The sequence below is a fragment of the Epinephelus moara genome, chromosome 13 (genome assembly GCF_006386435.1).
Source record: "Epinephelus moara isolate mb chromosome 13, YSFRI_EMoa_1.0, whole genome shotgun sequence".
Classification (NCBI taxonomy): Eukaryota; Metazoa; Chordata; class Actinopteri; order Perciformes; family Serranidae; genus Epinephelus; species Epinephelus moara.
The window spans coordinates 15,086,303-15,110,920 of record NC_065518.1 but is presented as its reverse complement, the minus strand read 5'-3'; the positions used below and the strand labels follow the sequence as shown (position 1 = coordinate 15,110,920).

General features: G+C 40.1%; 1 protein-coding gene across 9 annotated transcripts in view; it reads right to left on the bottom strand.

Moving 5' to 3' along the window:
• Positions 1-24,618, bottom strand: part of LOC126399873 (calcium-activated potassium channel subunit alpha-1) — a 150,164-nt gene that overhangs the window by 115,748 nt on the left and 9,798 nt on the right. For all 9 annotated transcript variants that reach the window (XM_050060192.1, XM_050060189.1, XM_050060190.1 and 6 more), the window contains exon 2: positions 8,441-8,584. In XM_050060192.1, the coding sequence (XP_049916149.1) occupies positions 8,441-8,584 (144 nt within the window). The remainder of the gene's footprint in view (positions 1-8,440; positions 8,585-24,618) is intronic.

Genomic DNA, 24,618 nt, shown 5'->3' with positions numbered 1-24,618 from the left:
ATAGGGATAAGACAGAAACATTTAAGTAGCGTGTACGAGGAAGTGCTTAGTAAAAAAGCTGTAAAAATAGCAAACGATCCCTCTCATCCACTCAATAGGGAGTTTGAACTTCTCCCCTCTGGTAGACGTTACAAAGTGCCAAGGGCTAATCGTAATATTTTTAAAAATTCCTTTATTCCTAACGCAATTGGGGCATTGAACACCATGTCCCGTTGATGTGTTGTAATGTAACTGCCACTGCTGTCCTGCTTTTTGCCCTGAAGATGTCTGTGTGTAAGTGTTGCTGTTTGTTGCTGTTGTTGCTGTTGTTGTTGTTGTTGTGTTATCCTGCTTGTTGTTTGTTATGAGACCAAAGACAAATCTCCACATTGTGGACAATAAATGAATTAACTAACTAACTAACTAACTTTAATACATTTAGCACCAAAAAAAACTTCTTTTCAGAGTCATAACTCAGTCAAACCAAAACCCACAGATGTCATACACATAATTTAGTAATCAGTAGATCTAAGACCTACAGTGTAAGTGACAGCCGTTTCTCTGATGTTAATTAAGGATAAAACCCCAGAAATCTGTTTGGAAATCCTATTTTAAGAAAGCACACTCTGTAACAGAACATTTTGCCACATAATTATCATGTTAAGATTTTTTTCCTCAGGATCAAAGTAATCCTGTTTGGTTTGGTTCTCTGTACATCCATGGTTACGGTGCAAACAGGCCAATGCCGCACGACTTTCCATGGTGCGGATCTGCCATAATTAAATTGTCATACATAACTGTCAAACCGACTGGGGGAAAAAAAACAGAGCTCATGTGTAGCTTTGCAGCTGACTCATACACATCATGTAAATATCACCCAAACCATGATGGGAGCCTTAGTGCCAAAATATATCAATCTCAACTGAAAATGGGAAAAAATAACCACAGGAGCAAAAAATAAAATAAAAAATTGCATTACCAGTACATTTTTTAGAGGGCAGAGCATCCAATCAATGTTTCCTATACTCCAGGAAAACTGAAACTCACCTACACCCACTCTTATGATAATTGCTATGCGTTGAAACCCTTTGGACATGTAGGCAAAAATAAAACTACATTTTTAATTATATAAAAACTTTGCTCAAACAGGTATAGTTCCACTCACATGCAGAATGATGGCATTTCTAAGTAGCCTAACTTCTCTCAACTGATACATGTGAGTGTGACATTATACTTTAAATAAAAGGAGTTTGAACTGTGGAAAACAATACTAAATAATCGGAGACAACACGTCCACGTCACTGAATCTATTCAACCTGTGACTGCGATGAGGGTTAGGGGGCAAAGACTGCAAACAGTAGTGCCAGAGGGCAGCTCTGTGCTTCCATTAATAGAAAACCTTTCTCTGGTCAGAATAATAGCTTTGCGACAACCCAGCCCCCCCTGCGGACCTCTAGAGCCGAGCACACGTGGGCTAAATGTCACTCAGCAGGATCCCATCATTTAAGAGAAATCACATTTTCCCCCGGAATACACGAACGTCTGACTCGCTCCATCACACACTCCCCATCTCACAATTTCTTGACTATTACACTCTCAAGGGAAGTGTGACTGAACAGGAAATAGATGCGTGACATTAGTGGAGACCTGCTGGGTTTCATGGCACAGGTTCAAGCTGCAGCCACCTGTTCAGCCCCCGAAGCGAGCGCTGTTTGTTTTGACGTGAGCAAACAATAACGTGATGACAATTTTCATGAATAGGGAGGGTGGTCGTGTGTGATGCAGAAGTGACTGGGGGGGAGGAGAGATGCAATAATGCATAAAGTGACAGATGGGATCCTTCCGTGTCCCAAATCTGGGGGAAACCGTGTCCTTACATCCAGCACGCTGCTGATCTGAATTTAGAGAATAAACACGGTGCCTCGCCTTTTCTGTTTTATTGGAGTGCAGGAGGAGTGGAGCGCCGATCTCCAGCAGATAAATCTTTACAGACTTAAAGGTCATCGGGAAGTGTCCTCCCTGCTAATCAAAAAGCCCTGAAGGCGAGGTTTGATCTTTTACAATCTGCCTGAGATGCGAGGCCAGCCGGGCAAATGAACATCAGGCCTCTGGGCCTTCCACAGGGCAGCCTGCACCTGCTTATCACTCAGCAGTCACAGTCAGAGGTAAACAGCTCAGTGTGCAGCGAGGAGCACGAGTCGTGTCATTCTGCAATTGTTGAAGCTCATAACTAAAAATTCAAAATGTCATCATGAGAAGTGAGAGAACCTTTTGGGGAGTAACAGAATACAAGTAACACCGTTATCTATTTAAAATCAATGTAGACTTGGGATAGCAACCAAAGGGTCGCTGGTTCAAGTCCCTGTCAGGACCAAATATGGAGCGTGGACTGAAGAGGTGCCAGTTCACCACCTGGGCACTATCAAGGTGCCCTTCAGCAAGGCACCAAACCCCCAGCTGCTGGGGTCGCCTGTCCAAGGCAGCCCCCTCGCTCTCACATCTCTCCATGTAATGCACGTACAGGTACTGTTTGTGCATGTTTGTGTACACAATTTACACGGGAATAAATCAGGAGCGTGAAAATATTTTCGACTTGAGAGAAAGTACGGTTCATCGGACAAATCACATAGTGTATGTAAACAATGCTGTAACCACATAAAACATGACGCACCCGGCTGGCCAGGCGTCTCACTCTGCTAACTTCTCACTACAGCAACATTAGCTGCTCTGTCTCAATAATGTTCAGCTGAAGAAAACGTGCACGCAGGCTGAAATTCAACCGAGCTGTTCTGTCAAGGGATGCAGCAACTTAATAATAATATTGTAATAATAATGTAATTTGTTAATCTATGAGTAGCTCCGCTAGCTGCTGAGCTGAATTTGACACTTTTGTTAAATGATGTCGCTGTTAATCCATGTTTTATGGCTATTGGGAAAAGTTTGCCTTTTTTGGAGTTTTAGGAAAAAGATCACGGTTTGGGTTACAACGAAAACATATCCTCCAGAAATTACTTTCTGCCAGAAAGCCCTGAAGGTTAACTTAGTCCCTGTGCTGTTTGATGTGTGTTAGTAAAGTCAATTTACAGTAAAAGGTACTGCACTTAAGCAGTAACAATTATTTACATTTTTTATGTGTTGTTTTTATCTTTTATGGACAAAAGCAAAAAAGAAAGGGGTGGCAGCTTCTTCTGTAACTGACTGTGTTAAATGGGCAGATGATATCTTCTCATATCGATCGCAGTACCCTGAACCATAATGAATCAAAATCGTACTATGACAGACTTTGCAATGTTTGCAAATACAGTATGGTTGTCCAAAAGAATCGATATGCCGGTAATATCGTATTGTGCTGAAACCAATCCAATCCAAAGTAATTAGGACACGTTACTTAGTTTGTATGTACATTAAAAAGTGTGTTTTATGGCATGTATTCAGTAATCTGTAGGGGAATACATTTTAAAAGTAACCCTCTTATCCCTGAACATAATCCTCCAACTAAGAAGCTATCTGACGGTAAATGATCAGAAAATGAGGCTTGTGTCGTGTACTTTAGACATTAACCAGCTTCTTTATCTTAATCACATGTTGTACTCTAGAGCTAATTGAACAGAAGCATTTTACAGAATATGTATGTCTAGTTTGGGCCTTTTGGGTTGTGTCATCACCTGAAGTTTTTTCAGGGTTCCACTAGTGATTGCACATGTTTTTTCGAAACCATCTTAAAACTCTAGTTGCTTGTTGGTCTCACTTATTGTAACTGCCCTGAACTAAAAAGAGCTATACAGGTAATTGTGTCTGTAGAGACACCAACCAATGTCTGTTTGCCTGAGTCATAACCTACATTGAAACTGCAAAATACTACAGGCAACCTGGAGCTGAGCTTCCTTCAAGCACAATCCATGTCTCAGCTGTCTCAGATTAAGATTTATTCTTTTCTTGACTGCATCCACATCCACACGTGATAATCGAGCAGGTTTAATTGGTAAAATTCATTACAGTCACGCTTTTCACTTGGGTTCACATGCACCACATGTGTCATGGAAAGGTGGGAAAATAATTTCCAGCTCCCTGTGTGTGGGGAGGTAAAGTTAAAAACCAATCGATTCGACCTGTGCTGAGTTTTACTAATGAAGGCTGCAGGTATAAAACAGGTCAACCTTAATATCCTGGTGTAAAAACATGCTTCAGAATATTTCAAGAGCAAACAGGCTGCCTGCAAACACTGTGTTTTTAAAGAGAGCAACAACGTGGGTGAAGATGTGGGAATAGCAGCTCGACAAACACACAGCTAGATGCATAAAATAACACACACACACAGACACACACACACACACACGCACAGAGATACAGCCGTTCACTTAAGCCAACCCCTGCTCTTACTGCCCGGTAAAATTCCCTCTCAGATGGCCTGGAAATAGGCTTTAATGTGCCCCCTAAACAGGCTGACATAGAAAACACACATCTGCCGTGTTTAGGTAAGCTGCAGTTGCCATGGTTACAGACGAGCGCTCGCTAAACAGTTGTGTGTCAAGCCATCATTGAGACAGGGCACTTGAGCTGCACACGCACATAAAGTGAGGGGAGCGTTGGTGGTTCAAAGTGAAAAACAAGGAAACGCAGCGGATGTCACGCTTCTGTTGGCAATATGTTGCTGTCACCATTAACCGGCCCCAACGTCTGCGCTCAGGACAAACTAATAGAAGACGCCGTGGGGGGACAACCTGAGTTCAGCCTGAGTCATCAGAGTTTCATATGACATTTGGAGGAAGATGAAGAAAATGTGCTGTTTTTAGCCCAAACGGAGGAAAAAAACGGGATTTATTCCGTTCTGGTATTAATCACCTTCTTGAAGAAGCTCACGGCTACACATATCATCTCAGAACAACAACCAATGTTTCACCTCACTGGGTTTTAAATGACAACATACGCAGAAAGCAGCAACATTATCATACACAGCTAACGCACATTTTATGACTAAAGCTCTTGACATGAAGTGTTTGTCACAGTGAGAGACCTTTTAAATACATCAGTTTTGTTTACAACAACTAGAGCCGGATTTGACGCTTTTCACGTCTTCTTAAATCCGTCAAACATCGACTGTGTTTACATGCACATAATAGATAATATTCTGAATTTGATACGGGTCATGTAAACAGCATATTACGTTTGGATTTTCATTATTAGGCCTTTTACTGAATGCAACATTTTCCTAATACATGCAACATTTTCAAACAACATTTTCCTCCAGACATGTGGGGTATGCCATTATTAGTCAGGATTTAGTAGCATTTGTTAGACATGTAAATAACACACTTCAATACGTGTTTCAATTAGGGCTTTTACCGCACTTTGCAACACACAGCCTCTTGCCTGTTTACTGTCAGTTCTGTGCGTTGTCATGGCTACGTTGTACACAAATCAATAGCTGCTCGTATGCAAGGCTGGAGCAGTGATGCATACTCTAAAAAAAGGCCCCTAGAATGAGAAACACACCTACTTTAAAACAGTATGACAGACTTGGATAGCAAAAGTTTTTTGGATACACTCAACTATCGCAATTCTGACCTTTTCAAGAAGGCGGTTGAAGGAATGAAAGTGTGTCTGAATGATCCAGCAAGCCCGCAACTTGTTTGAAAACTCTGAAAAAACTGTATTTTGACACAGACGCAAAACAACAACATAAGAGGGCATCTTAATCGGAGTATTCAGGGCTGCTTTTAAACAGGAATATTAGTGGAATATTCATTTTTTTGGCCATGTAAACAGTAGTAGTAGTAATATTGTCTTTTTCAGAACAAGAGCAAAAAACAGAATATTTTGTGCATGCACACTAAAGGCTGACATTTTTTTCAGGAGTCCTGTGAGTCAAGGGATTTCTGTGAGTTCCCACAGGATGGGAGTCAATTTCACCATTCATTATGTGACTGGGACGGGGCAGGAGAAAAAGTCCACTGTTCTCGTTGCGATGGAAATCATAATAACAATATTGGACTGCCAATATGAGTCAGTACCTATTAGTTTGATTCTACAGAGAATTAGCACATTAATTGGAATTCCTATTATGTGTTAGCATCGAGCTAACATACTAAGTGCTGGCTATTTGCCACATGGCTGTAGCAGTTACAATCAGAATAAGGTTTAATACGCAGTAGGTTTTGACTTACAATTAATTTGTCTTGCTTTTTGCATAGAATAAATACACATTCAGAGGAAATAAAATTAAAAGCCAAAGCGCTGCAACAGTCAAAAATAGTCAACATATAATAGAAATATGAAAAAGGTACTTTGAAAAATATTATAACCAAACAAATATGAACAATATAGCTGTTTCAGCTGTTATGTTGGGAGTTATTTCAGTATCAGTATCAGTATTTTGGGCGTCCAGTAGCTCAGTGGGTAGAGCAGCTGCCCCATGTACAAAGGCAATGTCCTTGCAGCAGCAGCTGTGGGTGCAATTCCAGCCGACGACCCTTTGCTTCATGTCATCCCCTTCTCTTTTCACCTTTTAAACTTAAATACTGTCCTATCCAATAAACGCAAATGCCAAAGAAATAATATTTATTTTAAAAAAAAAGAAAAAAAAGAATATGCTTAGTTTTTTGTAGAAATATGCAGTTCTACTATTATGGGACTGGAGCATTCTTGCAGGACCAGGATGGGACAGGAAATTTATCTTAACCCTGTCATGGGATGGGGCGGGACAGGAGTTTGAAAGTCCACTCCCGTGTCACTGTCTAATGTAAACGTCAGTGTCAGTATCAGCCATGTCTATGGCAAGCCGCTTTAACATTTAATCGCTAAGTTTGACTATCCGGAATTACCATTATAGATATCAACAACACCATTTTGACTAGTCGTAATGTCATTGTGACTAATATGCATTTTAATTGAAGATATCTATAACGTCATTCTGACTAGTCAAAACTCCAATTTAAGATATCTGTAATTCAGTTTTGACTAGTAAGATTCAAACTATTTTTGACATTCATGTGTATGGGGTTTCTCATTATAGATATCTCCAATTCAGTTGCTGAATTGGAGATATCTTCATTCTGACTATCTGAAACTTAATTCAAGATATCTAGAAAGGACTATGTAGATATCTTCAATTGATGATAATTAAAGATATCTTGAACTTGAATTAAGACTAGTCAAAATGACGTTGTAGATACCTCAAACTGGAATTAGAGATATCCACAATTCAGTTGCAGATATCCACAATAAGAATTGCAGATATACACATGAATGGCAAAAGTAGTTTGAATCTTACTAGTCAAAACTGAATTACAGATATCTGAAATTAGAGTTTTGACTAGTCAAAATCTAATCACAGATATCTTGAATAAGAGTTTTGACTAGGCAAAATTATGTCGCAGATATCAGTAATGAATATCCAGTCTAGCTATTAAATGTTAAAACAGCTTGCCATACCATGTCAGTGGCTTTTTCCTCCCCACTTTTTGTCACACAAACATGAACTAAGTGCTTCGTTAATATTCCACGTCAAACCATTATGCTCGAGTGTGGCTGCCCACCCTGCATTCATGATTAACAACCTGCACGTACTGAGCCAACTGGAGATGCTGCACCACATTTAGTGGGGTGGGTGAAAAGTGGGATCAGCCCCGAGCACTGCGGCAAGCCTTGGCATGGTGCTCCCACTCGTGCCATTTCATTTCATCACTCCTCAGCTCTGCTCATGCCTTGCCAAGCACTTTCATCCAAATCATCAAACACTCTTATAAAATAAAAATTAAAAAGAAAAAAGTACAGTGGAATCGCCGTCGCAATGAAACTGCTGGGCGGGACGGGTCACAGCAAAATAGGGATCAGATAAAGATCTTACAGCGTGGTCGAAGAGGCATGTGTTCTCCACACGACACTGTCAACAGACACCAGCCGCCATGGCAACCACTTCAGCTGACCAAATGCAATTGGTAAACTGTACATGTCCCTCCCTCCCTCCCCTCCGTCCTTCTGGATCTGTTTCTCTCTGCTGTCTGAGGGCATTATGGGGTGTATGACCTTAATACACTCTTTAAATCTCTCCTCTTTTTTGCCCTGACTTTGTTTTGATGTGTCTGCCTCCCCTGTCTGAGAGATAAGCTCCCAAGATATGCACTTCAAAGCAGTATATTTATTCGTCGGACAAGCAGAGATAAATTCTAGGAACATTCAAGCGTGCACAATTTGTGGCTTGTCAGATGCCTTCTCAGCAAGGTTTCTGGCCTGTCCTATGATAACAAATATTTTTCACGAGGCCCTTTCACAGATGAATATACTACGAGGGAGTTCAACCTGAGTACCTAGCTGTCATGAGGAAGTCTGAGGGGCGATCATGATGGGCTGTCACGTTTAATCTCGCTGACGTCTTAACCAGCAGTCTGCTACATGTGGGCTAAAGTAGCTCGGGATGTCATTCAGAGATGAAAAGGAGGATGATGACTGAGTGCGAACTCACCAGGACTCTTCCTGTCAGGGTCTGAGCGGATATCATGACTCCAGCCCAGTCTTTGACCGAGGTCATCCAGCCCACCTCGCTGGCCGCAGGGTCGTCCTTATCGGTGCGCTTGATGCCATCGCCTGTGGTGATCCGATGGACCTCCTGGGAGAGGATGCAGAAGATAATATAGTGAAAAAACTGGCATTTGACCAAAGAAATCCTGAACAACAAACAATTTTTCACACTAAAATCAAGGTAATCAGATTTCTAAAATGAAAGCCTGGGGACTTTCCCAGCTCAGCAGACAATTAATCACTAAAATATACAGTGTTGTTAACTATAAAATTAAAAAGGGACAATTCCAGTTCCAGTAGGCCAGGGAATCTCCGTAGCACCACAGTGCTTCACTTCAATTTCAATAATATTTTGATCAACTGTGCAGCCCGGCCCAAAATGAGAACTGACCCCGGAAAATGGGGAGGTCTGGTCACCCTACATTAAAAGAAATCTCAGCTTTGACATTATCATTCATTGCTGTGGCACAATATCTGAGTCCTTGTACATCAACGTGCTGCCATGACATAACAGCCTTTTTCCTGTTCTGGTGCATCACTTCCAAAAAATCCTCTAACACAGGAAAAGATGAGTTTAATGTTTATATTTTCCAACTCTTTCTCAACATATTTGTGTACACAAAGCTGTAGTCCAACAAGCATCTGGGCCACAGCACAGAGACCAACCAAAAAGGGAGCCAATACAGAGAGCCAAACAGTAGTATAAGCAGAGGTGGAAGAATTCAGATCCTTAACTTAAGTAAAAGTACAAATATCACACTGTAAAAATACTCTGTTACTAGTAAACGTCTTTACTTACTTAAATACAACTATGTACTTTAAACCAAAATTAAAAGCCTAGTCGCTTTGACTAGCCTACTGTGGCTACACATTTTGTCAAAGGCCTGTCTCAATTAGATGCCAGATTAAACGGTCAGATTAAAGGGGTTTTTCATAAAAATTAATCCAAGTTGTGAGTATTGTTTTAACAGGATAAAGTGGTGTTGTATGGGCATGCCAAAGCTAGATCAAATTAACAATTCATAATTGATATATTATCTGAAGCCTGATTTTTATGAAAGTAATAGCCTATTCATACTGGTTTGAATAAACATTTTGATCAGGTTTCCTATCTTTGCTGAGCAAAATATAGTCCTGTTGATTTCAGTGATTTAAGCAAATAATAACAAAAAGTTATTAAAATAATGCATAAAGCTACAAGATCATCAAAATAGTTGCCATTTAATTTTCTTACTGTATTTTGCTCTTGTTTATTTTCATATGGTTTGTGTGCAAAAATCTTAAATTGTAAAGTTCCGTAAAACCCGGGCTATTATTTGCCTAAATCACTGAAATTAACAGGCCTTATTTTTTGGACAGGCATCTATTTTAATTCCTTTCACAGAAACGTGTGTATAAGGAATGTGAAATACAATAAAAAAAATTTAAAAAATAGTATTTTTTTTTTAATTCAAACCAGTATGAATATCACTTGTATAGAAATTAGACTTCAGATAATATATCAATTATTATTTTGGATTATTATAATTATTATTTGGGACTAGGCTTTTCATTGAAGTTTTACAGTAACTAATAACTCAAATAATTTTCGTTGAGTAAAATGTACATTATTTCCCTCTGAAGTGTAGCGGAGTACAACCAGAAAGTGGCATGGGATTAAAATACTCAAGTAAAGTAAAAGTACCTCAAATTTACACGTAAGTACATTAAGTACACTCCATCACTGAGTATAAGTGCTCCAGTTAAGGTTAGTTTCATTGTTAAATAATGTTGTACCAGCAGTGAAGAAGCTAGTTACAGTTAAATTAAAAAGAAATGGCCTATGTCAGTGGTTCTCAAATTGTGTGCAGTGATGCAAATCCAGGTCTGCCGTAGGATTTTGTGATAACCATGCATTGTTACTGCAATATTCAGCTGAGCCTATACAAAAAGATATGAATGAATTTTCAATTGACTGTATCAGTATGTTGTGTGCACTCATTTCCTTATAAAGAGGCAAACAAACAAGGGAATTATAAGTGTGTGACACATCGCATTATCTCACATTATTTTACATTAACATTTAAATGTCTGCGTTATTGGTGCTTTGATGTAATTTAAAAATATTTAAAATAAATTCTTGAATCATTTTGTTAATGAATATTTCACGAGTAATGGTTGATTGTCAATAGTTATTTGATATCAGTAAATAAAAACAAACTTTATGTCGTGATAAGAGTGATAACACGTTATAGAAGCTATTGTGCACAGATATATACAGGTGTGCCTTGGCCACAAAGTTTGAAAACCACTGGCTAATGTCCACAGGACCAAAAGCACATCTGACTACAAAGTTAGTGTTTCCGCAGTGTAATATTTTGTTTACATGTGACAAGTGTAATGTCATATCTACGATAGCTGTGAGTGAAATCAGAAACATCAACTAGCAAAGAGTGAGAAGCAGCTGCTAACAACAGCACAGCTAGCAGTTAGCATACAGCTAGCACTTTACTTAGCATACAGCTAGCATATGGGATTCTCATTGTTTTGACTCACCCTTAGCAAACGCACAAATGTTAGCTTCTTCAGTTAGCTTAACAGTATGTGTTATATTATTGGGTTTATCAAAGAGGGAAGATAATTCAGCTCTTTAGCAGGGAGCTAGCATCATGACTTACACTGATATATCACCTTCTGGCTAAGGTGTTAGTAGACATGGAGCCATATTAGCATTCATTTGGAGCCATGTTGTGGCAGTCCCCTCCTGTGTCTCTGCTGTGTGTTGTCTCCTTGCAGCTAGTGAGCTGACTGTGTGCAGGTCGTTAGTGAGCAGGCTCACCTGTGCTGATGAGCTCCAGCCCACAGCTGGCCAGGTCAGCCTGCCTGTCTCTATCTCAGCCCCCACATGGTCTCTGCAGCCCCTTTAACACTGGACAAAAACCCACTAACACCCACTAACATCTGGCTTTTGTATTTAATGGGGAAGGTTATAGTTGGCATTTGCCCTCAGGACCAATTACTCTGCAGCAGTCACAGGTATTTATCAGCTCCAGCTCAGATTGGCTTCAACCTGCAGTGCTGGAAATACCACACCAGGGTGAATATGGTAGTTTTAGCCCCTAAGATGGCGCCATGCAGTGACAGGCCGCCCAAAATACTGTCCATTTCCACCCAAGCAGCTCTTGGACATCGTTCAAAATTCAGTCCACACCAAAAAAGTTATAACTAATGACCATGGAAAGGAAGAACAGTTAACCAGCACACTGCATTTGGAAAGGATAACATACAACTTAAAGGGCAGACTCCCACAATGTATCAGTCTGGCAACCTCTCATATCACACCTTGCACACAGTTCCTGAGTTGTAACCCACTCTTCTACAATATCTCAGTCTGAGGATGAGTTAATAAGTGAGATAAGGGTAGTGGAAAAGGGAATAGAAGGAGTAATTTTATTTTATTTTTATTCCCCATTATTTACTTTATGCACATTTAATACACCAATGCTTTATCTTGTTTACATGTTCATGTTCATGTTTTCCTGCATCTGTGAACTTTTTATTTCAAGACTCTTTTCTGCAAAATTAAATGAGCGCTGACACTGCATGATATATGTAATTTCATCTTTGGCTCAATAAAAATACTTGGGCGGGGATTTGTCCACACCGATTTTGTGAGTGAAAGAGACTAAACAAGTAAGAAATATAAAAAGAAGTAACCATCTTAACATTTTTACTGGTCTCCATGCTGCTTACTACTATTTGCTTGTTTTTTGGAAGGATTTTTTTTATTAAATGTTATTGAATAAATTAAATATTACAGAGAGCACAGATTCCACACATTGAGGAATCCACATATTGTCACATATTATGAGACAAAAACTGAACAGTAAAACTGACAGCATTTTAAATTCATGTAGTAGACAAACCACCAAAAGCCAGCCTATTAAGCAGCCTGTCAGACAAAGTGGCCACACCCATAATTATGCAAAACGTTAAGCCTTAATAACACTCAAACGGGAGAGTTATAAATAAATGCACCTCCCATACAGTTGTCATGAATTATGAAATAAGCCATAGAGACCAAAACCGATTTTCGTACTGGGCTGCAAACCTGTTTATTCTTGCTGTAAAGTTGGGCATTTTAACATGGGAGTCGATGAGGATTTGCCAGCCCCAAGTGGCCCATTGAGGAACTGCAATTTGTGGCTTGGTTTCATTTCAGTTTTCTTAAGATTCAAGTTTGAGACTGAGACTGCGTTAGAGTAAAAAACATCTATCAAAAAACGGGGGATGATTTGGCATATTTAGATTTGTGAATATGAATTAAACAGCTTTGTATTGTTGACTGACCTGAGCCGTGTTCAGCCCCAACAAATGGTAGCAAAACTTTCATTTAAACAGAAAAGGTGGTGCTTTGGACACCCTGTTGTGTTACGCAGGCGCACAGCTGTCGGACTGATTTCAGTTCAATTCAGAGGGGCTTTATTGGCATATAAACACGTGTTTACATAACCAGAGTAAGCGTGGAATTACAACAAAAACTGTATGTACAGTAGCTCGTCTACCTGGAAACCTTAGCAAAATGTTTCCGTTTTCTGGACTGCCCATAACGTCTAATTTCACACACTAGTAAAGTTTGTTTGCTTTGTTTTGTCTTTTCATTTCACATTCTCATACACTATTTCCCACTCACCCTGGCTCTCACTGATGTTACTGATTGCTCCCATTAATTTGTTTTTATAAATAAAATTATTTAGTAAATCATTTTATTTTTGACTTCCACCCTTTTGTGTATTCTCTGTCCGAACTGTGAGCCAGGTCATGACAGTCCAGTATTAATTCTCCTTTTACTTGTCTTTTGGTCTTCAACAACCCTTCAGAAATATTTGGCTCTTCCCCTGCTAAACCAGAGGAGATCCAAACTTTTCTGAATGGGGGCCAGATTAGATAATGTGATAATATTTGGGGGCCAGCTGCGTCTGACATCATATGGGTTATTAACAAATGAGACAAACCCATCGGTTTCATCTTTCAGTGAAAAACTATTCAACTTTCTATCATTGCTTGCTGCTGACTTTACACTTCTCTGCTGTGGCCATGTCTGCTACCTATTGGGAAATGTCTGCTGTTAGGCAACTGTTGGTTTGCTTGTTTGCCATCTGTGTATGAAAACACATTGGTTCCGCCTGTGTAGTTCCTCCTCAGTGTATGTTCACCAACTTTGTCTGTTCTTTGTTAGGCCAGCTAAGACGGTAAATGCTGGGTTTATCTGAGCTATATTACTGGAAACATCTGCCTGCTGCTGCTGAGAACATGGGAAGTGAACCAATATACTGTGTTGTAAATTGCAGCATAATACACATATTTTTATATTTCCAGAACTTTACATGTAAGTTTTATACATTGTAGCATAATGCACTTTTTTATTGTTACATACTTCTTATTTTCATACTTCATATTCCTACTTTTTTATAATTCTCCATGCTTTGCAACACATCACAGTTTCTACCTGGGGATCAATAGGGTATTTCTGATTTCTGAAAATAGTTAAGTTGAAAAAAAAAAAAAACTGAGGTAAAAGGCACTTTTACTGACTCTGAGGGGAACTGCAGGGTCAGATTATTCTGTAGGAGAATGAGACCCCGTAACTCAGTGAGATTACCTGTTTAAATGACGGTTAAATTAAAAAATCATGTAGGTTTGTCATGATGAGTAACACTTTTTTTAGATTATGTTTTGGCCCTAATTCTGATGGACAATCACTGACTCATATCTAGTAATATAATGGTGATTTTCAAATATGAAAATATTGATTAGTGCAGCTTTAAACTCCAAATGCCCCATTATGTTAATATTTTCCTGCTGCGTCTCGGAAAAAATGAAACCAAAACAAGGAGCTGAAAGACACTAAATCTCTTCAAACTGAATCTGGTGATAATCTTCTGTGTGCTTGTCACTATAAACGACCCTTTTCACATTATAAAGTGTCACTTCGTTCATTGTTGATGAAGGAAAATAATGATTGGATCAGCTTTAGGTTGACATGAATGAGTAGGCTACAGAACCACCTACAGAAATCCGAACCTTTTCAATACAGAGTACCACCTACGTCTTTGGTTTGATTGACAGCTGTGCAAAAACGCAACACGAACAACTGCTCCATACCTAAAAACATAAATGCATTATCCTTAATATAGTGACCAGGCTTAAGGCGTCCAAAATAAACCCCCGCACATGCATACAGTAAACATACAGAGTGAGAGCAGCAAAGAGACTCCAGGAGTGTATCCATGGCAGCCACTGAGCTCCTGGTGTTTCTGCTCCACTGAGTGGGCTGCCTGCCTGCCTGTCTCTCCACCTGTCTGTCTTTCCGTCTGTCTGCTGGGACTGGCATGATTCACAGAGCAGGAAATCGAGACAGGATGCAGAGGTTAGCCATGCTCCCTGATGAAACACCCCACAGCCTCAAGGCTAACACGACTCAGACTCTTTACCCTGTGACATCCTACTCCTCCTCTACCTTAATGGTGTCACACATCACTCTCCCTGAGGCCTTTCTCCTGCAGCTCTGCTCCTCATGTGGGATTAGTTGGTGCACTTTACATAGTTAGAGGGGGAAAATAGCTGTTCGCGGGCGAAACTTACAGTTTGTATGGTTTCCATTAACACGTGTGTACAGTACTGCCACAGTCTTTTTTGGTTGTGGTGTTAATGCCCGAGATCTCAACATGCCGCATTCTCCAGATGCAGAATGGGCTTTGTGTCCCCAGGATAGGGCCGCTTTGAAGAACTCCTGGCATGCAACCGCGCAACATGTGCTGTGCCTCCACGCCACCATAAATCTTGGGTGGGTGCAGCACCGCTGATATAAGAGAATGAATGACTATAGTCTGCAACATATGGAGTACTATGTTGTGATTAGACAACGATGTCATCTGTTTGCCAGCAGTCTGGTTAAGGAAGATGAGTGGGGGAATCACTGAAATCCTTTACTTAAGTTAAAGATTAAGTCTGGTGTTATTTTATATTTTCATCACTTGGAATAAATCCCATGAAATCCCATTGGTTCCTATTGAAGACATAAATCGAATGTTACTCAAGCAGGAGTAAATGATGTATTGGGACTATTTTTAGATGCAGATTTGGTGCGCGAGCGACTATTTATGGCAGCAGGGTGGAGCATACCGGATCAACTTAAAATAAACTACAGCGCCCATGTTCATTGTAAAGAGGGACCATGTCACCCACTGTTGCTTTGGGTGTCATCTTCCTTCATTACAATCAGTCAATCCAACATACATCATGCTGCACCAAATATGTATTCATCCACAGCTGAAAATAGTCCCCAACAAATATGCTATTGTCTCTGAGTAATGCCATCGGTTATAGGAAATTACTGGGCCTGTTTAGAAATTAAACTATTTATTGGTGCACCACTTGTTGAGATAAATAAAGATACACCAAGATCATCTTCATAATGAACCAGTGGGTTTGGGGCAGAGTGCCACGGACAGGGTAGGAAAGTCAGCTAAAACTAACTACTAAAGTATCTAAGTCAGAGTAAAATTAAAAATGAAAACCAACATTTAAAACTGACCTTTACAATATAGCCATGTTTGCAGTAATCTGTATCAATATATCTGAACAGCAGAGTACAAGAGCGTGTCAAGACTCCTCAATAAAGAGGCAAAGTCCCTCCCCTCCCGATTAACCACCATGGGACCTTATTTCCCAAAAAAATATGTATGGTTAAATTTTGCCATAAATTACATGATGTTTGTTATTTCAAAAGATAATTTTGTTAGTCAAGAAAGTCAGTTTGTAGTAAAACTGTTGAAATGTAAGACTGTGAAAACAGGTAATTCGAAAGACAACCCAAGTCGGGTAAGTGACGTCATAGTTTTCTTTGTCGCTCAAGCTAAGATGCCTGTGTCTTTTGTCTCGGGATGCACTCACACTATGAATGTCTAAAGGAAATGGATACAGTGTTGGTGGTTGGACCCAGTTTCTTCCAGTGAAAGTTCCCATGAGAAAGATCTTTTTCCATTGTATCAAAACACCCAGATCTCCCACATCACGGGGCCTATAGAGCAAGTGCACTACAGTCGGAGTCTGAACAGCCAAGTGTTGCCAACTGGGTGTCTGACTTCCAATTTAGGGCTCCGCTAACTTAAATGGGGATAAACTTATTCAATCTGGCAGCTCTTCTAGACTTTCGAAACGTTATCGGACCAAATGGATCAAATCATTAAATGATTCAATTCATGGAGGTTGTGATGCTCAAAAAAAATGTATCAGAAGACTCTATCACAGTTTAAGTCTATGGGAAAAAGTCTTTTTGGGCCCCATGGCATCATGTAACAGACCCAGATGTTATAATTTCATGTTTGGCCACTATATAAAAGGCTTCAAAGCCACGAGGTGGTCCTGGGAGCCTCACTCATATGAGCAATGGGTTATGCTCGTTCTTTCGCTTCCTGGCCGATGATAGACCAGAAGTCCCTGGATAAAACACAACAGGTAAGATAAAGTTACATTTGTGTGTGGAACATAGCTAAGTTGCCTAGCTAGCTAGTTGGTGGTGGTGACATACATTGCGTGAGATGAGTTATGTAGTTGGCGGTGCAGAGGTTAGCACTGTCACCTCACAGCAAGAGGGTTCCTGGTTTGAACCCAGGGGTCGGTGAGCCCTTATATGTGGAGTTTACATGTTTGTGTCAGCGTGGGTTTTCTCCGGGTGCTCCAGTTTCCTCCCACAGTCCGAAGTTCCACAATCCAATTCACATGTGGGTGTGAATGTGAGTGTGAATGGTTGTCTGTCTCTACGTGTCAGCCCTATTATAGTCTGGTGACCTGTCCAGGGTGTACCCTGCCTCTCACCAGAAAATAAATGGATGAATTACAGATGTAGCTCACTGAGCAATTTCACACAAAAGTAAATGGTAGTGTCTTTCTAATTACATAATTTTCAGTCCTATACTCCACAATTTCCTGTCAAACTGTGACGTTCTTGACATGCAAAATTATCTTTTAAATTGTCAAACATTTTATGACTAGTTCATGGCACTATTCAAACAGGATCATAATTTGTCTCTCACCATTCACTACGATACAATGGGTTTTTTTTTCCAAAATAAGGACCCATGGGGGGAAACCAGATGGCGGGGGGGCCTTGCTTCTCTATGTATCATTTTTAGGGTTTCAATAGACTCTATTACAAATAAATATCACAATATATTGATCAAAAAAATCAACAGTCTTGATGGGCTCAAGGTAATGCTCTGTGCCATCAGATAAATGTGAAGAAACAGGTGCAATATTCCCCTCAGAAATACAGTGGAGAGAAAATGATCTCGTCTCAGAGAATGGAAACAGTATTATTATAGTACTTACGTATTTTACACCTTTTAATGCAAAAAATGGTTCCAGCTTGGTATAATGGTGCCCACCCACACACCACACGTTGCATGCGTCTCCATTATTATTACGGAATAGTTGGCTGCACTAAGAAATTCAATCATGTTCAGAGCCATTAGTCAGAGACAAGCAGGACCACCAGCAGACCACGGTACACTTCCTACAGCCTGTCCAGAGCCCTGCAGCACTAACCTGATAACACTATAATAACATGTCCAGCACACTTAGGAGCTAATGCAGCGTACGAGACACAGGGACGGAAAATTCTGTGAAACAGCAACTTAGAAACGAGAGGCAACAGGTATCAGCTGCTCTCGGTGTAGTTTTAATCAGAGTGTGGCGTCTTTTGCTGCGACAAAATGGGTAAACACTGCAAACCAAACCACTGAGACTTTCCACGGTTACATCATCTATTTTGAGAAAAAAAAAGAAAAATCTCATTAGACTGGTCGTGAAACAAAGCCTCTGGGGGACATTAAGTTAAATCTCACTTTTGAATCGCCTTAAGGAGATGAGGGTGAGTGGATCAGACTGTGGGTTAGAGACTAAGAGGGGAAAGAACATGTCGTGTGCCTTGTCAGTCGCCAGCCTGTTGAGTGACTGTTAAGGAACATTAAGTCAAATAAAGAGCAGCTTTAACAGGATGAAAAGTTAAATAAAGTCACAAAATGCAAAGGAATATTATACTGGTATTAAAACTTACACATGCAAGAATCCAAGCATGTAAAGCTCACTGCAAAATCACTAAACCTACTAATACTATGAGGGTCTGTAATGATAAAGTAAGTGACTTTTATTTCTTATTTATTGTTTCAGTGCTTGTTGATATGCTGAATAATATATTGTATCCTCTGCTGACTTAATGAAATATAGCAGACATAATCAATAGCATATCGAGCGCTTAGGCTTGTCATATTTATGACTGTGGAATTTAAATTGGTTAAATAAGCCACTTAATGAAATGAGACACTAATACGGCTCAGTGAACACATTTCTACAGTCTCAGATTTATGCCAGGATCTATGGGGAAATATTTGTTTTGTTTGTGTGGAGGCTGCTGGAGCTCTACAATGTGTTGATGAAACATTACTTTCTTATTTAAAGGGACATTGACACTGATTTTACACATAAAGTTCAGTTTACTGAGCGTCTTGAGTAGAGAATGAAGTTATGCTCCCTCTGTGCGTTGTAATCCGAGCTTCTCTGTTTTTTGGTGTGGTTGCTAGTCAGGCTGCATGTGCATGATAGTGCATGTGAGTACCTGTGTGTGTCTCCCTGCAATTACCGCTGTTACGCCATCCTGACCCACGGAGGCAGAACAGCATCGTAGCAGAAATCCCATGACACCCCCTTTAACACCGTTAGCTCTGTCAGCACTGTTGCCATTGTTAGCACTGCTCAACCCCCTCCATGTTTAGAGCTGTGTGCAGAAAACTCTGACTATGACTCTGAATCATAGATGTGCTCTGAATGTTGCATGCAGCTCCCTTAAGCCTGGTATAAACTCTGCGATTTGGGCTATCCCAGACAAAAGGAACGTGGCAATATCTTTGGTTGTGGCTCTAAAACGGTGGTCCTACGTCGCACAGTGAGAGGATAGCCATTGTCATTTTCTTGCAGTCAAAGACAGCCAGGGATGAAATTCTGACAGTGTCAGAAATGTGGGATGACCATCCCACTGTGTGACTGCTGTTACAACCTACGTCTACAAACTAACCAATAGAGCAAGAAATGACGTACGAATCAGCGCTATAATGCTTAATGCTAGTAGATGCTAATAAATACACATCATGCTCTCACTGCAAAATTAGCATGTCTCTTATCACTGCAGCGGTGTACATGGATGACGCATGCTGATGACGTTTTGTTCTTACGTCTTGACGTTGATGGACGTACATTGTAGCCTGAGATTCAGCAGCCTTTGTCATCTTACAGTCTACGTACGTACATCAAATCAGGTGTCGTACCCAAGTTTATTAGATCCATGCCACACAGTGTAGCTGCACTAAACTTATAAGATTGCTAAAATCTCTCAGTCTGTAGAAGGCACAGTCGCAATATGAGAATTGTATGATTCAGTGTTTTTTGAGCTTCACCCATACTAAGGAGTAAAAGTCAAGTTATTCCAGTCTCTGCTGCTTTGACTTTTACCTTTTGTTTTTAAACTGTGTATTTCCTGCAGGTCCCACAAACTTGTTAAAGTGTGCCAATAAACCACTGAAATGAAACACTAAATAGAGAAGGCATCCAAACACAAAGAGGCCAGGTAGCTTCAGTCAGTCTAGTAACTGACAATACTTTACAGAATTTAACAGCAAGTGAATATTTCTTAACAATCAAATTTGTTTATTTAAACTTTTCATGTATTTGATTTAGTTTTGGTGTAGATGGGGACTCTGTGCATTTATTTGGATACATTTCTCCTATTGATATGCTCTATGTATATATATTCAGACTGATTTTTTAAATGGGCTATTGAAAAATAAAAACTACCCTGTCACGTCTATATTGTAATGAATTGTGGGCGATTAAATCAGTGAAGTCTGCTAAAGTTTGCACTCCAAGCAGATTCTCTGGAAGTCTGCGGAAAGTCTGCTTTAGGCCCACTGTGGACTGGATGAACTGTGGATTTGGACAGCCCTCAGCACAACTGGACTTCCCAGGAGTCTCCAAGTGCGGTTAAGTCAGGACATTTGGATTCAGCCTTCGAATCCATTTGAAAGTTATGCGCCTTTTTGAGATAGGCCACTCCCATTTCACCTCCCCCCTTTAGTCAGTGGGCATAAACAAAACAAATTTCAGCCTACTAGGGCAAAAACTTTGGCTGCCAAAGGGTGGGAAATTTTTGTTGACTGACCAATCAAGCTATAGAGTTGCTGGTTGCAACTAAAACAAATAAATAAAATCCCTAGAGGATCTTCTTGTGTGATATGAACCTACTTTCTATTACATTGGTAAATTAATTATGTCTATTTCCAAGTGAAAGAGCTCGGTATCATGTTTGTTTTTATATCTGAAGAGCTCATTGTTGTCGTAAACAAAGTAAGTACAGGCGATGATGGAGTGCAGGATTCTTTCACCAGTTCATACAAAGTCTTCTCTGACTTTTCCACCAACACAACTCCATGAAACAGACCTGATGTATTGATCTGACGCTGCACTCCCCTGTTTTAATGAATAAAGTGACACAGGCTGTGTTGAGGGAAGTGATAGCGGCCGTTAAGTAGGTTTAATTGGCATCACGCTGTTATCCTTCAGCACTTTAATGACCATATCTAAAAGTGTACGCTGAAAACACATCGGCCATGCCATGGTATTTTTTTAATGGCAGTAAAAGCAGAGTTCAAAGATTGATCATTTGTGATTCATGACATGCCTGTGTCCAATTATTCTTTAAAAGGGTCAGGCGGCTAATTTCATCTGAAGGTCACATGCAGGAAGATACCTTTAATGTAAAGATGGGGAGCTGTGACATTTAAATCTCTAATTTCTTCCTGCAGGAAACACGTTGATTTAGTATAATTATAGTGTGGATGTTTATTTTTGTAAAAGTTGTAGCCTCAGTTGGCTATCCACACATCAAGAAGGTTTAACAACCTCCTCTGGACTTTATTTTAATGAAATGAAAATAGACGGGATGCATTTTTAATAGCAGCAGACACCAGAAAAGTAGATGTAGTCATTACATCCACATCTCCTCTTTGTCACTTTGATCAATAGTCTCAGCCTCCAAATTTAGCTTTCACTATTTCACCTAAATCTAGTCCTCCTGACACCAGAGGTCATCCATCACCATTGTTAGTCTATTCTCAGGATCCACCATGATCATTCCTCAAACCGCCGGCACATTAAACGAGAATAGAACATGTGGCTCATGACACAATTTCTGCAAAAGTGAATAAATTATTTAGAAATATATTAATATGAATCACATTAATAATGAATCGAGACATTCTCAGAAGAGAAAAAAAAACTTCCTGAAATATCTCATAGCTGATCTATGGCCTCCTCAGCTGTGTGAAGAAAGACAGTATCGCATATGGCACTTGGCCCCGTGTCTGTCCAATCTATGAGTCACTGAATGAATGAACGTGGTTATTTGGTTAATATCTACATGAATACAAACATCAAAGAGCAGAGAAACTAAACCTCCAGTCAGCAGCTAAACTCAGCTCCCTGTGTGGAATCAGAAGCTAAAATTGGACACGAGTACGTGTTGTTATTAAATAATGACTCAACAGTTGAACATTATCACAAACTACTTGAAACAGTTGAAAAGTGTAAGCAACAGCAAAACAGTGAAATTAATTTGGCTAGGGAAATCAGTGAAAATGCTGAGGGACTATCTGCACGAGCCAGGAGAGAAACTTTCCTTTTTTCCTACCGCTCAGTTAAGAGGACCCATAATGCTCATTTTCAGGTTTATACTTGTGTTTAAAGTTTCTACTAGAACATGTTAACATGCTTTAATGTTAAAAAAAAACACTTTGTTTTCCTCATACTGTCTGTGCTGGAGCACCTGTATTCACGCTACTTTCAAGCGCCTGTCTCTTTAAGCCCCTTTAAGCCCAGTCAGCTCTGATTGGTCAGCGTTACCAGGTCTTTTCATATATCAGCTTTGTCACTGCAGCCAGAGAATAACTATAACGGAGAATACCGGCACTTTATCACAGTGAAAAATCACCAATAAAAACTTCTAAACATATTCCAGCAGGAATATCATCTTAAAGAAGAAATTAAAAACATCATCATTGACGTAGGCGCGGACACTTCAAGTCCCCTCTCTCTCATCTGCACTACATTTATGCTAAATTTGTGTTACACTTTGGAGGTGGTGGAATGTGGCTCGTGTCACTCATCGGGATGAGGATACAAAGATACTCTATAACAAAAAAGTAACACATGTCTAACATATTTCCCTGACGTTAGCATGCAGCTTCATTTAGCAGTGTAGGCTACGTAATGTAAAAACTTGCGGAGACATGCCAGAAGCATTTGACCATGTAAAGAAATCCAGCACACTATGGCATCATACTGTAGCCAGAGTAGAAAAACAGTTGGAAACAGTTGGAAACAGAGTAGAGCTTAGATCGGGCCCAAAAAATCTAGCCCGACCCCACCCGAGCCCGTGCATGTTCTGTCCGAGCTCGGCCCATCCCTTTAACTATAATTATGAGCCTGAGCCCGGTTTAAACCCGACATTTTTTTTAAGGATACAAATGTGGACATTGAAGGCTGATTCTTCTCTTTCTTTCTATGGCAAGCCTTCGTCATGTGCCTCTGAAGTGTCGAGGTCCCCGTCTTTTTGCTGTCATATACCAGCATCATGCTGCACTTCGTACACTCGATGAAGCCGACACGCACATTGTCACCGTTGATAACTCACATGTGCACGGCCAGTCACCAACTACTTATCACACCTGGGGGTGATAAGTCTCGTGCTTGGGCAGTGACTGAAGACATTGATGGAAAAAGCCGTACTTTTAAGTTGTCGTGATCAAAAAACATCAATTTGCGCTGTTGCATTGACGTAGTGCATTTATTTTGAAAGAGACTGTATGTAAACAGTCAATTTCCTGTTACAATGAAAGTGTATTTTGAAAGAAGACAATGCATGTAACAGGCAGAACTTGACACGGCGTCCCAGAATACCAACAACCAATGCATCCAGGGTACCTTTCATGTCGTGTGTAGACGTGGAGGGTCCATGACCAAACGTGGATATGTCAAAAGATCAGAGTGAGAATGTGTTGGCTTCTGCTAGCGGGGATTATTTTTTACATATGTTTATCTCATTATTTGAAACTTTGGCCTCCATGAACATCCTTCACTGTAACACTATATATGACACAAATATGGAAAAGGTCCTGTCTAACTGGGATTTTCACTACAACAAAATCAAAAACAAATAACACATACCCTGTATACATACATAAACATTTTCTGTAATACTTGTCTTGCAACATCATTAAGTGCATCTTTTGTCTCTCTGACTGACAAAAAGCAGCAGAGCGGACACTGGCACCGTCGAGATGTTTTAACACTTGTGTTAATCTGAGACCTGTTGGATCCCAGATGGTGGAATGACAGCCAAGCTGCAGCATGCTGCTTATATTATGCAATGTGAGCAGCTAATACTTGCCTTACTAATTACACAGCCAATTAAAAAGACATTGCAAGGAATGTAAATGCTCTCTCTACTCAGAAGACTGACAGGCTAAATTGCAGTGACTCTTGTTGAAGGATTGAAGGTCCAGACGTTAAATGAATTATGCTGCCTTCAAGTGCTTTTTCTTCAGAGTTCATACTGAATCACAACGTGTCTTGTGTTAAAGCACCAGTGGCTACAGATATAATGAAACGGACAATGACAAAATCAAGCTCTTGTGTTTTTATTAAATCCTGCAGCAGAGCACCGGTTTGTGTTTCAGAGATGGTGAACGAAAATTGCTAGTTTGTTAAAAATAATCTATGATAGCTGGTGTGGTTGATGCTGTGCAGCATTAATATTCACTCTGCTTGACATGTTGCCATTTTGTGTGCGTGTGTCTGTGTGCGAGAGACACGACGGCAAAGTGCCACTCTGCTATTCCAACTTTCTGACTCGTAATTACCACTGTTCGATCACAAGCACTCGTCTCATAATTACAATTTTTCAGACGCCACTTTAAAGCAGCGTGAGAGTGACTCTCCATCTGAATCCTCCAATCACCCCCCAACAACCCC